The following is a 16,297-nucleotide window of genomic DNA, read 5'->3' as shown; positions in this document are numbered from 1 at the left end:
CTTTTTAAAGGTTAGCGCCAGCAGTCTGGTTCCACCCTGGTTAAGGTGGAGCCCATCCCTTCGGAAGAGACTCCCCCTTCCCCAAAAGGTTCCCCAGTTCCTAACAAAACTGAATCCCTCTTCCTTGCACCATCGTCTCATCCACGCATTGAGACTCCGGAGCTCTGCCTGCCTCTGGTGACCTGCACGTGGAACAGGGAGCATTTCAGAGAATGCTACCCTGGAGGTTCTGGATTTAATCTTTCTACCTAAGAGCCTAAATTTGGCTTCCAGAACCTCCCTCCCACATTTTCCTATGTCGTTGGTGCCCACATGTACCACGACAGCCGGCTCCTCCCCAGCACTGTCTAAAATCCTATCTAGGTGTCTATTTTGTTCCAAAACAGGACGGCTCCTTCCAGGACTACCACTTTTTTAGATCTGAAGGAGGTCATCAGGTGCCCCACGTTTTGTATGGAGACGTTAAGGACCATGATGGCCTCAGTGAGGAAGAGAGCACTTAGCTTTACTAGATATATTAGAAGCATATTTCCATATTCTCATTTTGGTTACATACCAAAGCTGGAGGATGATCTGTGTGCTAAAACAGCACTTCCAGTTCCAAGCACAGCTTTTTAGCCTGGCCACTATGTCCAGGACCTTTACCAAAGTCACGGTGGTGGTAGTGGCATCTCTCTGCAGATGAGGAATCTAGGTTCACCCATACGTGAACAACTGGCTTATAAGGGCCAAATTAGCTCAGGAAAGCCACAGATCTTGCAAGGAGTAGTCCAGTTCCTGCAACAGAAAGGCTAGGCAATAAATCTAGTGAAATGCATCCTGGAACCATCGGAAGCCCTAGAATTTTTAGGGTCACACTTTGATACCAAGGAGGGCAAGGTCACGTTTTCCCCAGGAGGCTTTGAAAACTGATCCAGGGGGTATAGGGCTTTCAAAGGCCAAATACCCCATGAGCAATACTTCCTCCAACTGCTTGGCCTCATGGCAGCAGCAGTGGACCTGGTCCTATGGGCAAGAGCTAGTATGAGACCAGTTCACTTCGTCCTGGCACAGTGGTAATCTGCTTTGCAGGACTACCAACACAGATTGCAGGTGTGTTCCAAAGTAAAGAGCAGTTTAGGATGTTGGACATAGCGATTCAGTTGCTAAAGGGGATAGCTATGTAGCCTCCCAACAGATGCCAATCAGAGTATGGGGAGCATGCTGCCAAGGCCAGGTATTGCAGTGACTGGCTGAAAGAAGAGAGGCAGTGGTCAATCTTGCTAGAGACTAGGGCTATCTGGCTAGCACTCCAATGTTTTCTCCCATTGTTGAAGGTAAGAGCAGTCAGGGTAATGTCAAGACAACACCATGGCAGTGGTGTACACAGGGCTTAATTTGTAGATAAAAAGAAAGTGGAGCTGGGGATGGGGAGGGGGTTGGAAGAAACAGTCAAGGCCAGGTTTGATATGTGACATGGTTGGGTCAGGACTCTGTGAACACACACTCTCGCACACTAGCCCATAAACATACTTGAACACAAGTCTGACTTCTCCTTATCCTAGTAATCCTCCATTCTCAGCTCCCACCATTGCTAAAACCCTGGCTATTCTTCACCCACCAGAACTGATTTACACCATCTGATCTGCTTCTTCTTTCTGGAAAAAGATGATAGACCACAGTTCTTTCAGAAATTAAGCCTTTGAATTAGTACAAGCTTGAAATTTTGAGCAGTAGCATAATAGCCAGGGTTGAAGTCTTGTTGAGTGGTTCTAATTTCTTGTACTAAGTCAATGGCTTAATTTCTGAACAGAGCAATCTAGAATTGTTCTGTCATCTTTTTTTCCAAGAAGTGGAAGCAGAGCTGATGGTGTAAATTAGTTGTGATGGGTGAAGATCAGCCAAGATTTGAAATAATTCAACCCTTTTTTTTGCATCTGTTCTTTAGGCTGCAGGATCGCACCCCTCCCCTCCTTTTCTCAGAACAGGAGGTGAGATGCTGAATTTAGGGAGCTCTTCTTTGTGCTGTCTGCTCCAGGCTCATCTCCGTCTTTCATGAGGCTGCTTGGAGGAGCGATACTGGAAACCTCTACTGTCCTGCCTCTTATATCTGAAAAGAAGTGGTGGAACTCAGTTCCAGGCAGTCCCCCCCCCCTCTCATTAAGCCCTGGGCATACATAAACAAGCAGGAGCATACCTACAGCAAGGTGCTATCACAGGAGTGAGCACAGCTGTTTGAACTGGTAGAAGACAACTAGCTCCTACTTTCAGCAACCCACATAGCAGAAAAGGACAATTCCCAGGCTGACTTCCTTAGCAAGAAGAAGCTGGACTCAGAAGTGGGAGTGGAGTCTTAATGCTTTCCAGCTAATAGTGCATCAAAGTCAAGCAGGCCAATGCAAAACAGTATGCTCAGCCGAGTGCACTGGTTAACCCATGGTTGGACGCACATTTTAGATATGCATACACAACCCCTTATGGTATAAGGGGATTATACTTGTAAATGACAACTTCTGATAAAGGACCACATTATTGCTTAAGCAGTGGCTTCATTGTTTAGATATAAACCATTGCAATCAAATATTTATAATAAAACTAGTTGCACAATAACTTATTCCATATGTTTCCTTTTATTTCAATATGTGATGTAAAGATAAAAAATCATCCAAGTTATTAATGGGTTACTGTGCTTAATTTGAAGCATTTTTCTGCTCTGGATACTAAAAGTAGATAGTGGGGCTAATTTTCAAAGGCACTCATGCAGATAAAACCTGGTTATATGTGCCTGTTTGATAATAGATCAGGAGATATGCACATAGATACATAGAACAATACATAGATATGACGGCAGAAATGGACCCAAACGGTCCAACCAGTCTGCCCAGCAAGCTCATGGCAGCATCTGTCGCACCATACCTTTTGCCCCATACCTAAGTCTCCCAGACCATCAAGCCAGGGGCCTTGTTGGTTGCTGTTTGAGTCCAATTCCCATCACCTCTTGCTGTTGAAGCAGAGAGAGTGATGGAGTTGAATCAACAGTATGAAGACTTATTAAAGGGTAGTAACTGCTATACTAGCAAGTTACCCCATGCACTCTTTTCTTTGTTTCCATCTTCTATCTAATTCCCCTTTTCTTTCTTCCCTGCTGTTCAAGCAGAGAGCAATGTTGAAGTTGCATCAGAAGTATCAGGCTTATTGGTTAAGAAAGTAACTGCCACACCAGCAAGTTTACCCCATGTACTCTTTTCTTCATTTCCATCCTCTAACCTTTAGGGATTCAGTGTTTATGCCATGCCCTCTTGAAATCTTTCACTGATTTAGACTTCACCACCTCCTCTGGAAGGGCATTCCAGGCATCCACCACCCTCTCCATGAAGAAATATTTCATGACATTGGTTCTGAGTCATCCTCCCTGGAGTTTCATTACATGCCCCCTAGTTCTACTGATTTCTTTCCAACAGAAAAGGTTTGTCAATTGTGCATCATTCAAACCTTCCAGGTAACTGAAGGTCTGTATCATCCCCCCTGCACCTCCTGACTTCCAGGGTATACATATTTAAGATCTTCAGTCTTTCCTCATAAGTTAATTGATGGAGGCCCCCCACCATCTTTGCCCTTTTTTGGACCACCTCCATCCTGTCTGACCCTTTTGAGATATGGTCCTCCAGAACTGAACACAATACTTCAGGTGAGGCCTCACCAATAACTTATACGAGGATTATCACCTCCTTTCTCTTACTGGTTATTCCCCTCTCTTTGCAGCCCAGCATTCTTCTTGCTTTAGCTATCACCTTGTTACATTGCTTTGCTGTTTTCAGATCACTAGACACTATCACCCCAAGGTCCCTCTCTTGCTCCGTGCACACAGCCCTTCATCCCCCATCATATACAGCTCTTTGGATTACCACACCCGAGATGCATGACTGCACTTCTTGGCATTGAATCTCAGCTGCCATATCTTCGACCACTGTTCAAGCCTCCTTAAATTGCATTTCATTCTCTCTACTCCTTCCGGCATGTCCACTCTGTTGCAGATCTTAGTATCATTCGCAAATAGACAAACATTTTACCTTGAATCTCTTCCACAATGTCACTCTCAAAGATATTGAACAGAACTGGTCCCAACACAGATCCTTGCGGCATGCCGCTTAATACCATTCTCTTTTCAGAGTAGGTTCCATTCACCATCACACGCTGTAATCTGTCAACCAGTTTGTAATCCACGTCACCACCTTGGCACTCACTCCCAAGTTTCTCATTTTTATTCATAAGCCTCCTATGCGGGACCATATCAAAAGCTTTGCTGAAATCCAAGTAAATCACATAAAGTGCTTTTCCTTGATACAACTCTTTAGTTACCCAATCAAAAAAATCAATCTGGTTTATCTGACAGGACCTTTCCCTGGTGAATCCATGCTGCCTCTGGTCCAGCAATCCTCCTGTCTGTAGATAGTTCACTATCCTTTCCTTCAGCAGAGTCTCCATTAATTTTCCCACCACTGAGGTGAGACTAACTGGCCTGTAGTTTCCAGCCTCTTCTCTGCTCCCACTCTTGTGAAGCAGGACCACAACCGCTCTTATCAGTCACTCTGCATACTCCCATTTTCAGGGATCTATTGAACAGGTCACGCAGTGGACCCGCCAGCACATCTCTGAGCTCCCTCAGTATCCTGGGATGAACCTCATCAGGCCCCATGGCTTTGCTCACTTTTAGTTTTTCTAGCTTTTCACATACATTCTCTTCTGTAAATGGAGTTTCGTTTACTCCACCCCCATCCAGTCTTGTTAGCTAGCGATGGTCCTTCTTCTGGGTCTTCTTTAGTGAACACAGAACTGAAGTATTTGTTTAATATTTTTGCCATTTCTTCGTCTCTCTCCACACATTGATCCTTGTCACCTTTCGATTTCACTATACCACTTCGGACCTTTCTCTGATGTAACTGAAAAATGTTTTGTCACATCGCTGTCCCTCTTTGGCTATCCTTTCTTCTGCCTGACTTTTTTTGCTTTCTTGATTATTTTTTGTTGTCCTCTGTTTCACCAGATTTCATTTCCCTGTATTCCACTTTTTGGGATCCTTTATATTTCTTGAATGCTGTTTTCTTTTTTTCTTTTATGTCAGCCATCTCCCTTGAGACCCAGTTTGGTTTATTATTTCTCTTACTTTTGTTTACTTTTCTAACATAGATTTGTTGCTTTTGAAATTGCTTCTTTTAGTTTGGCCAACTGTTGTTCCACCTCTCCCATTTTCTCCTAGCCTTCTAGTTCTACCTCCAGGTAAGTCTCCATTTTGGCAAACTCCGTATTTTTGAAATGCAAATCTCTGGGTTTTGTGTGACTTCTCCATGTCTTATTTGTAATGTCAAACCATACTGTTAGCTGGTGCTGAGGTGGGCACCACCCTGGACATTAGAGACAATCTCCCTGTTAGTGAGTACTAGGTTGAATATAACACCCTCCCTCGTGGTTTCCATTACCATTTGTTTGAAGAGAGCCCCTTGCAGGGCATCCACTATTGCTCTGCTTCTGGTAGATTCCGCAGAAGGGATTCTCCAGTCTACGTCTGGATTATGTCTCCAACAATCAGCACTTCTCCTTTCCTTCCCACATTTTGGATGTCTTTGACGAGATCCCTGTCCAGTTCTTCTGTTTGAGTTGAAGGCCTGTAAACCACACCAGTAAAAATGGATGAACAATCATCAATTTTTTTTTTTTAAGGACCGCCCATAATACTTCTTCTGTACCCCACTTTCCTTGCAGTTAAGTTGCTTGGATATTGCTTTTGACATAGAGAGCTACTCCTCCCCTTTTCTGGCCTTTCTGTCCTTCCTTAAGTTATAGCCCGGTATGGCCATATCCCAATCATGAGAATCCGTGAACCATGTCTCCGTAACAGCAACAATGTCCAAGGGTGCCTCCACCATTAGGGCCGGCAGGTCTGGGATTTTATTGGCCAAACTATGAACATTTGTAGTCAGCTTTCCAATTTTTTTCCCTTTGATTTGTTGCACTTGTATGCATCTTTTCTGCTTTTTTTGTGCTGATTGATTTTATTTTCTCCTCCCACATCCTGTGTTGCTTGGGGGGTGACATGTCAATTTCATTGGCCATCTCCTGCCACCCTCATTCTTTAGTTTAAATGTCTGATAATTATATGATCTGAATTTCTCACTTAGCATCTTCCTTCCTGCTACAGACAAATGTAGGCCATCTTTACCTTATAGCCTTTTACTGCTCCATACATGACCCCAGCCTCCAATGCATCCAAAACCATTTTCTATATAGCAGGTTTTGAGCCAGGAATTGAAATTATATGGCATATCTTCTCATTTCCCTTTCTATGAACAGGTAATACTTCCAAAAAGACAGTTTGCAGTGTGTCTTATCTTGCCTACATTTTGGAAATCTTTTTTAACTTCATGGATACTGTTTCTATTGAGGTCATTGGGCCCCAGAAGGGTGGTAACACTGATATCAAAAGTCCTACTTTCTTCTTCAATGACTTGGACAATGTGGTTTAAATTTCTACTAGCTGAGGATCCTGGAATGCATTTAACTCTTGTCACTATCAAAAAGTGCTCCCAAATTGGTTCCTGTAATGGAGTCTCCCAGCAGAAGCAGCTTTCTTTTGACATTTGATTCTATTGTAGGGCTTCTGGGTTTCTGTGTAATAAAGATTTTGTGTGTACTTTTAAGTGCATACCAAAGTGTTCCGGGGGTGGAGTTGGAGTTTGGGTGGGATTGTGCATATTTCTGATGTGCAAATGTATGCACGTAAATCCACATACCCAAAGCTACTCTTGCTCTTGAGCAGTTATAACTGTGTGGATTATTTGTGGGTTATATGCATATCTGCTATCTAAAGTAAAGAGTACCCACAGATTTTAGCCTATGCAAGCTGTTTGAAAATTACCCTGAAAAAAGAAAAATTTCATGATCGAGTTTTGATTTTACCAGAGGTTTTATTTTTTTCTTAATTTACAATTCATCTAAAGGGGAGGGAGATGGAGAGCAGACTTTGCTTCTGTGCATTTTTTTTTCCAAGATACTTATATGGAAAGTCTGTTGATTTTCTTATCTCATGCCTTTTCATTGACAGCTCAAGGCCAGTTGCATTAAAGTACTGTAGATCTCCAGAGCACTTTCAGTCTAAGCTAGGATACCAAAAGCAACCTTTTTTGAAAAATATCACACATTTGGCTTACTGTGATAGTATATCCCTGTGTGCGATTATTTTTATCAACAAAGGTATAGAAGTATCAGATTGTGTTTTTGTATGCCATGGTAAAGCAATCATGAATCTTCAGATGGTTCTGGGAGTAACCCTGCACAGGTGTCTTAATTATCCAGAACTCATTATTGGATTTTTTTTTTTTTTTTTTTTAGTCTAGCTGCACTATATAAATTTAACTTTTTCACATTTTGTAGACTTCAGCTTTCTCACAGTGTCTTTGGCTTTAATTTTTAGGTTATCAGAAATGAGACGAAAAGGAAGATGCCATCGAGTTTCTACAACAAGACATTCTACTTCCCCTTGCAGTATTAAACACTCCCCTACACGAGAAACATTAACATATGCTCAAGCTCAGAGGATGGTTGAGATTGAAATTGAAGGCCGTCTGCACAGAATCAATATTTTTGACCCTATAGACATTATATTAGAAGACGATCTGACTGCACAAGAACTGAGTGAATGTAACAGCAATAAAGAAAATAGTGAGAGACCCCCTCAGACTTGTCAGAGAGCCAAACGGCATAAAAGTAGCAAAGTAAAAAAGAAAAACGAAGTTCTTCCAAGTACACATGGACCTACTACATCAAGTACTCTTCCAGAACCACATGTGCGCATTGTTGAGTGCAGTCCACCTTCTGCTCCACGGAGACCCCCAAATTATTATAAGTTCATTGAAAAGTCCCCCGATGAACTTGACAAGGAAGTAGAATATGATATGGATGAGGAAGATTATGCATGGCTAGAAATAATAAACGAAAAACGAAAAAATGATGGACTGTCTGTTGTATCACAAAATATGTTTGAATTCCTTATGGACAGATTTGAGAAAGAGTCTTACTGTGAGAACCAAAAACAAGGAGACCTTCAATCATTAATTGATGAGGATGCAGTGTGCTGTATATGTATGGATGGTGAATGTCAAAACAGTAATGTTATCCTTTTTTGTGACATGTGTAATTTAGCAGTACATCAAGAGTGTTATGGGGTGCCATATATACCTGAGGGGCAGTGGCTATGTAGACGTTGTTTGCAGTCACGTACCTTGCCAGTAGACTGTGTATTATGCCCAAACAAGGGTGGTGCCTTCAAAAAGACTGATGATGAAAGATGGGGACATGTTGTATGTGCTTTATGGATTCCAGAAGTTGGATTTGCCAGTACAGTTTTCATTGAGCCAATTGATGGTGTCCAAAATATTCCCCCAGCGAGATGGAAGTTAACTTGCTACCTCTGCAAACAAAAAGGTGTTGGTGCCTGTATCCAGTGTCATAAAGCAAACTGTTACACAGCATTCCATGTAACGTGTGCTCAAAAGGCTGGTTTATACATGAAAATGGAACCTGTTAGGGAGGTAACTGGCAGTAGCACAACTTTCTCTGTCAAAAAGACAGCATACTGTGATGTGCATACTCCACCGGGATGCACAAGGAGGCCTCTAAATATTTATGAAGAAACAGAAATAAAAAATGGCATTTGTAGAAAAGTGGGACCTGACCAAACGGTGCGATCTACATCAAAAGTAAAAAGAAAAGCAAAGAAGTTCAAGAAAGCATTGGCTGAAACCTGTACAATTATGCCAACAGTAACAGTTCCTTATATTCCACCTCAGAGGTAAGTTTTTATACAGCTTTAACTGTAGAACAAGAAAGTTGCTGGATAGTTTGTACAGTAAGAAGCATATTTGTTTTTAATTGTATTTTTATTAATATTTGTAGCAAATATAAAAAGTTGCAATGCCCAATCCCCCATCCATCTCCCTGCCACCTGCCTCCATCTTAACAGCAAGGAACAGGTACAAGTACAGCTATACCACTTGTAACTTCAAATCTAGTTTCTAAACCAATCGGACCCCTTCACTTCTTGATTCCATTTCTGGAAGAGGGACCATGTTTGAACAAAGGATGATACATTGTTCTTTTGTATCACAGTCAAATGCTTTATTTGATATTATGTGCCCATATTCTCTTATATACCGCCAGCATCCAAGGAGGATCTTTACGCTTCCAAATGAGACATAATCTCACATTTTGCAGTCAACATGATTTGAGTTATCAACTTATAGATGATCTTTGGAACCTTATCAGCAAAGGCATTAAATTCAGGTAGACAACAGGAGATCAATCCAGAGAAATGTATGTAATGTTTATAATCAATTTGTGTATGGTTTTCCAATAAGGAACTATAACCTTACAAGACCACCAGATATGACCCATAGTTCTCATCCCTCCACAATCTTGCCAGCATTTGAAAGATGCATCAGGAAATATGTTTAATAGTGGTGTAATACCATCTAAGATATACTTTAAAAGAATTCTCTGCTAATTGAGATGAAAGAGACTTTTGCCATTCTCCACCATATATTCTCCATTTCTCTTCGTCAATAACCCCACCCCATCCATTTCCCAATCCAACTCATGTTTCAGTGTCCCCTTCTGTTTAGTTCTTATGTGTCCCCCGCACCAATGTCTCAGTTATGATAGCAAAATACATGGTCCAACGTATTGAAAGCAGCACAGATATCAAAAGCACTAATAAGTAGCTTGTGCCAGAGTCTAATCTGCGATGGAAAATGATCTAACAGGCAGATGAGAAGAAATTATGTAAGTTGATCTAAAACAGAGGATTCAATGACCTTAGCAAGAAAAAGAAGAGAAGGAAACAAGATGATAGTTATCCAAAACTGAGATGTCTAGTGACCACTTCTTTAAAAGTGGTCTAACTGAGGATCTTTTAAGACAATCAGGAAGACTAGCAGATAGTTACATCATAGATATAGTTACTCTTAACACCATCCTTACTAGCTCCCCAGCCCTGAAGATCGCTTACCAGTTTATGCGAGCGCTTGGAATAATTCTCCAGTAATCTTTAGTGAAATATTTCTAAATATTTTAATGAATCCCTGGCCCGTATAAAGGTGAAGTTTTGTTTGACTTGTACTTCACAATCACATAGATTAATCCCTTAAAATCTCAGATTCATTCATATTGACTTTAAAACCTGAAACTTCCCTGTACCTTTTTAAGTTCATTGATTAAGATAGGAAGAGAGATTAAAAGCTTCCTCAATATAAACAAAACATAGTCAGCAAAAAGTGATATTTTAAATTTCTCTCCCCCCACCAAAATTCCCCGAATATCCATTTTCTACGCATCTTATTCGCTAGTGGTTCCATAAGTAAGGCGAAAAGAAGGGGCAATAATGGGCAAACCTGTCTAGTTCCACGCTCTAAAGAAAAAGATTGAGTATCCTCCATTAATTTTAATACAGGCTTGTGGTTGGTGATATAATTTCCTAATCTGAGTACTAAAGCTATGTTGCAGTGCCACTTTTTGCAGTATTCGTATATAAAGTCTCAATCGACTATCAAATGCCTTTTCTGTATCTATCGCTAACAGCATAGACTTTTTTTTTTTTTTACACCTCCTGTGCTGTCCTAATCAGATTTAATATGCTTAGTATGTTGTCTGAAGTTCACCTTCCCATTATAAAACCTGATTGGTCTTCCTGGCTCAAATATGGCACCAATTTAACTAACTTATTAGCTAAAATATTAGATAGTTTAAATCTATATATAATGGGGGAATTGGGCGATATGAGCTGCAAATAATATTTTGGATAGAAACTTATTACTGTCTACTTCATAGAAGGTGGTAATGTAGCATCCTGGAGTAAGTAATTGCAAATTTTCTTTAACGGGGGAACCAACAAGTTTGCTTATTCTTTATAAAAATATACCCTCAAGTCTGGTGACTTTGCCCCTCCTTTAACCCTTTTATAGCATTGGGGACATCAAAATATGAAATTTCAACATTCAGTTGTTCTTGCTGGTGTGCTGTCAAGGAGGATAGGTGTATCCCCTCTAAATAGCTAGTAATTACTTCCCACTGGATATCCTTAACAAAGGAATGTAAGTATATATAGAACTCCTGGAACCTCATTAGAATCCCTTTTGGGTCATATGCTATTTGGCCCTCCATATTTCTCATACAAAAAATCTGAATTTGGGTGACTGACTTCTTCTTCAGTTTGAAAACCAACAATCTTGAAGCTTTATTACCATATTCAAAAGGTTTTTTACTTTCTGCATTTATATGTTCAAGAATCAGTGCCTTCAGTTTAGCAAGGAGTATATTTGAAACTAGTGTCGTGAAATATGGCATGGTATAAGAAAATATCTACTGCAATATATCCTGTGAAGAATGACTGAACAGAATAGTAGTATAACTGCATACATTTGGTTTTGAGTTACATGGAATATGGGTTAGTTGAACTAATAGTTTGCTAATACTTTTTACATTTTTTTTAAATCAATTAATGGTTACATGATTTTTAAAGTTGTAAACTTTCCTTTGGTTTTATTTGATTATTCAGGAGATATTAGTGTTCAAATGTTTTGAAATCTCCCTTTATCTTTAACCATTCCATTAATTTATGAATTGAGTGAAATGGGTTGCTGTTGTGCTAATTTTTGAGATTTTGTGCAGATATCACACTATAATGTAAATATAGCACAAAAGGCTAATTAAATTAAAACAGGAAATTAATGCATAGGCATTTAAATAGCATTAACTATCCAAATATTTTATTCTCTTCAAAAAAAGTTTCCTCTGTGCACCAACCCTGATGCTATACCTTTTTAACCACATCTTTTAGAAACCTACAAAATTAAGTTAGGATAAACAGGCTGTGGATAACTCTGTGAGGGATCAGATCAGGAAAGTGTGTTATCTTAATGCAAACCTAATAAAGAAATATATTTTTTAAATAGTGTTAATGCCTCATCCACAACTAATTTTTTTTTTTTTTAAGGGCCAGAATTACAATTTTTCAAAGGGAGTATTGGAGATAGATGATAAATTTAAATACTGAAGAAAAAGATAGTACGGAGAAATGAATCAATTTTTTATTTTAGAACACTTCACTTATTCTAGTTGTGCGTAAAGAGTCTATAAAGAATAGTAAAATATTTCACCACACACCCAGTCAGTTATTACATCTCCTATTGTAAATGCCTGTCAAAAATGACAGGGAACAGAGGCAATTCATAAGTATATATGTACATGAATTTTATTGTTTAACAGACTTGACACACAAAGTTAATAAAATCTTCATTGAATCTGGCTGTCCTTTCATCTTGTCTTCCACTATCTCTGGAAATTTATTGACCTTGTTTCATCTCTTCTTCAATGTTCTTTTTACTCATTTGCTTAGTTTTCTAAGTCTTATCATACTTTCTGCATTAATTTGTCATTCTCTGCTTTCCTTTGTTCTTGTTTGTTCTATTTATAGTTTTCAGAGCCTTATAGACATGAAAATAGTGGTGAAATACATGGCTGTTTGAAAATTCAGTATGATTAAAATTATAAATATTGTATGATATGTCTACCTTTAAGTTATTTTTTTTTTTATTTATTATACTGACATTTGATCTCAATTGAGATATCACACCAGTTTACATTCAGGTACTGTAGGTATTTTTCTATCCCCAGAGGGCTTACAATCTAAGTTTGTACCTGAGGCAATGGAGGGTAAAGTGACAGCTGGACTTGAACCCTGGTCTCCAGGTTCATAGTCCACTGCTCTAACCACCAGGCTATTCCTCCTCCCTAAGTTATATTTAGAGGAAGCATTAAATAGTAAAGAAATAATTGTAATTGTACATTAAGTTCAGCAAAGGTGATAAAGAGAATTTTTGGTCTGATGCTGAAAGTAGACCCTATGGAAATATCCCAAAAAGTCACCAAAATGTTTTTTGGACCGAGACAGTGACCAACACTTCAATATAATAAATTGTGTAAATATTGTAGTATTTTGACATTAAAAAATGGGTTTAAATTCATGAGATTGATATTCAAAGTTGAAATCTCAATATGAATAATAACACAGTTTCAGTATTGTCCTGAGTGGACAGTGCTATGCAAGCTATTGGTACCATATTTTTGCTCTTATAATTTTGCATTATTTGAATATAAAAGATTGATTTAAGATGCTTTGGTGAAAGTGACTTCAGTGCAGACCAGGATGTTTGATGCCTGGCTGGGTTTAAGATGCACCTAGCTAACCCCTCCCCCACAGGTTGAACCCTTGGGTTCTGGGGACTGGTAGGACTTAGCTGAACAAGGCTGGAAAGGCTGGACGTTGGGGGCAGAGTCAGACTAGAAGCAGAGGTCTGGGTATGGAACAGGCAGGGAGCTGAGGATTGGATACTGGAATAGGCTGGACAAAACTGGACAGGATACTAAGGGAGGAGGACTAGATACAGAAACAGGCAGGGACTGGATACGGACGCAGACTTTGGGCAGGATTGTGAGTAGAAACTGGGACTGGATACAGACTGAGGCAAGGAAATAAGTAGTGGATACTAGGAAATGGATTGGGCAGGACAAGATCAGACAAAGGGCATAGCTAGACAAGGCTGAAGAGGACAACATTGGACAAGGACTAGACAAGACAATACAGGCAAAGAACATTGAGGCCTGAAGGTAGCAATACAGAAGGCCTGGAGGCCACTAGGCTTGGTAAGGCCTGAGTAGGCCACAGAGCAAAGACCAAGGAGACAGAAGGCCCATAGGCCACAAGGCATGGGGCAAAGTAAGAGTGGCCAGATCAGAGAGCAAAGAGTGACTCCAGTGTTGCTAGATGCTAAAAAATGTTTAGACCCCCCCCCAACCAATCACAAAATGTAGCCCAAAACTCAGAAGTTGCAAAAATAATAGTTGTTATGCAAGATTGTATTCAAATTCCTACATTGCATGCAGTCAAATTGACAAAAATAACAATGTATATAAAACGTTTAAAAATGTTAGAATAACCTAAAAATCGAGGTTGTCATGTTCAGTGTTGCCATAACATCTGTACATGAATCATGGACTATGCTGAATACAAATTTTTGTAAAATACATGAAAATAAATACATCTGCATGTTCCCAATAGCATACAGTTGAAGGACATTATACCTCTACTTGCATTCAAAATTAAAAAAAAAATGTTTTTATTTTTAAAAGAAACAAAGTTAACACACCCTCCTAACAGCCTAGCATCAGAGAGCCTCATGCCTCTCCTTACTAGCTGGCCGGTCGCAGACCCGCTTTCTCAACTCATTGGTGCACACAGATACGGAGGCTTTGCTTTCCTCCACTACCCCTGGGCTTGCTCGAGCTTGTCCTCATCCTTTTCACACCCAGCTGTTGATACCTGTCCCCCTACCTCAGTTACTTGATGGGAAGGTCAAACTGTATACCCTGAAGCTTTGTTAAAGGTCTGTAGGAGATAGTGTTGTGAGGATCCCATCCCTTAAAGATTTTAAACTGGTCGGATCAATGATCTGTGCCCCTATTTTGTGGAATGCCTTACCAAAAGATGTTAGAGATTACTTAAGTTTGAGGAGATTGATTAAGGCTGAGATGGTTAGGAATGCTTTTCCTGACACCTAATTTAGACATCACTGGCTATAATTTATTTTTTATGAAACTTTTTTTTTTAAGCTTAATATTCTCATCTGAATGGTTGTTCTATGAAGTAGGTATTTTGATTCAGTATGCTGTGCCTAAATTTTTTAAAATGCATGACACTGTCAGGATGCCTTAAAAGGGGATCTGCTGCCTTTCTGCGTTAACACCTGAAGATCATTTTCAGAGAACCGGTACATCATTACCCCTCTGTAGACATCCAGAGGGCAAGGACTATGAAACTCCCATCTTTTGCCTGTGTATGTATGTACTGGGGCAGGAAATAAGGAAGAAATATTCATTGCGATTAAGTGCGAACTTCAGCCTTAACTGACTTGTACCCTCTGCTTCCCGGTATTATCGCTCATAGCGCTCCAGGTGCAGTTTATGAAAGAGCTGCTCTCTCCCTAACCTTGACAGGTACACAATGCTCGTGCAAAACCTCTGTCTAATACATAAATTGTACTAACATACCAGACGAAACTAGGCAATATTCAATGCCAGCAGCAATTTTTTATTCAGAGTACACAAATTTCTTTTATTTTACAAATGTGTCCGTGCTTTGTGTGGACTTCTTATACATCTGAAATTGTTTAATTAAAATCTGACAAGTACATCATTATCCATACACATTTATTGCATTCACACCATTCATTCATAAAACCCTAAATACTTATGCATTCATGAGGTTTTATACATATTATTCTCCAGCAAATGTTCACAAAAAACCACTAATACATTGCACAATACTCCCAACTCTCCCTAACCTTGGCCAGCATTTCAGCCTTATCAAGAACCAACCTCCGTAGTCTTCTGTGCTGCAGGGATTAACTAGCAGGCCGATACAGTACAGTGCGCTCTGGTGGAGCGCACTGTTAACCCGCATTTGGATGCGCATTTTCGACGCACTAGCTTTACCACTTATTCAGTAAGGGGTAATAGCGTGTCAAACGCACGTCCAACCCCCCCAGCCCGAGACTAATAGCGCCTGCAACATGCAAATGCATGTTGATGGCCCTATTAGTCATTCCCGCGCGATACAGAAAGCAAAATGTGCAGCCAAGTCGCACATTTTACTTTCAGAAATTGCCTACCCAAAGGTAGGCGCTAATTTCTTCCGGCACCGGGAAAGTGCACAGAAAAGCAGTAAAAACTGCTTTCCTGTGCACCATCCGACTTAATATCATGGTGATATTAAGTCGGAGGTCCCAAAAGTTAAAAATAGTCAAAAATAAAATAAATCTAAAATCGGCTTGCGGGTTGAAAACTGGGCGCTCAATTTTGCCGGTGTCCGGTTTCCGAACCCGTGGCTGTCAGCGGGTTTGAGAACCGACGCCGGCAAAATTGAGCGTCGGCTGTCAAACCCGCTGACAGCCGCTGCTTCTGTCCAAAAAGAGGCACTAGGGACGTGCTAGTGTCCCTAGCGCCTCTTTACACCGCGGGCCCTAATCTGCATAGGCCACCCTCCTGAATTGCGCCCCGGGAGAGCAGGTGCTCTCCCGTGACTTTTTTTGTATCGGCCTGTAAACCAGGGGGAAGGATGCATGATGTGAGCAAAAGTGCTTCCAGCTTTAAGGCCATATCACCCGCCCATTCTGCACCCCTTCCGGCAAGATGCCCCAAAATCCGCGCACGC

At 40.3% G+C, this 16,297-nt stretch overlaps 1 protein-coding gene across 11 annotated transcripts in view; it reads left to right on the top strand.

The window, feature by feature from the left end:
- BRD1 (bromodomain containing 1) overlaps nucleotides 1–16,297 on the top strand; it is a 569,207-nt gene that overhangs the window by 87,935 nt on the left and 464,975 nt on the right. For all 11 annotated transcript variants that reach the window (XR_003858664.1, XR_003858665.1, XR_003858666.1 and 8 more), the window contains exon 2: nucleotides 7,448–8,824. Coding sequence is in view for 8 of the 11 variants with exons in the window: in XM_029616229.1 (XP_029472089.1) it covers nucleotides 7,458–8,824 (1,367 nt within the window). In the remaining 3 variants the exon portion in view is untranslated. The remainder of the gene's footprint in view (nucleotides 1–7,447; nucleotides 8,825–16,297) is intronic.

Source organism: Rhinatrema bivittatum, chromosome 9, assembly GCF_901001135.1.
Source record: "Rhinatrema bivittatum chromosome 9, aRhiBiv1.1, whole genome shotgun sequence".
NCBI lineage: Eukaryota > Metazoa > Chordata > Amphibia > Gymnophiona > Rhinatrematidae > Rhinatrema > Rhinatrema bivittatum.
Note: the sequence above shows the minus strand (reverse complement) of the source record. Positions and strands in the feature narration are given on the sequence as shown.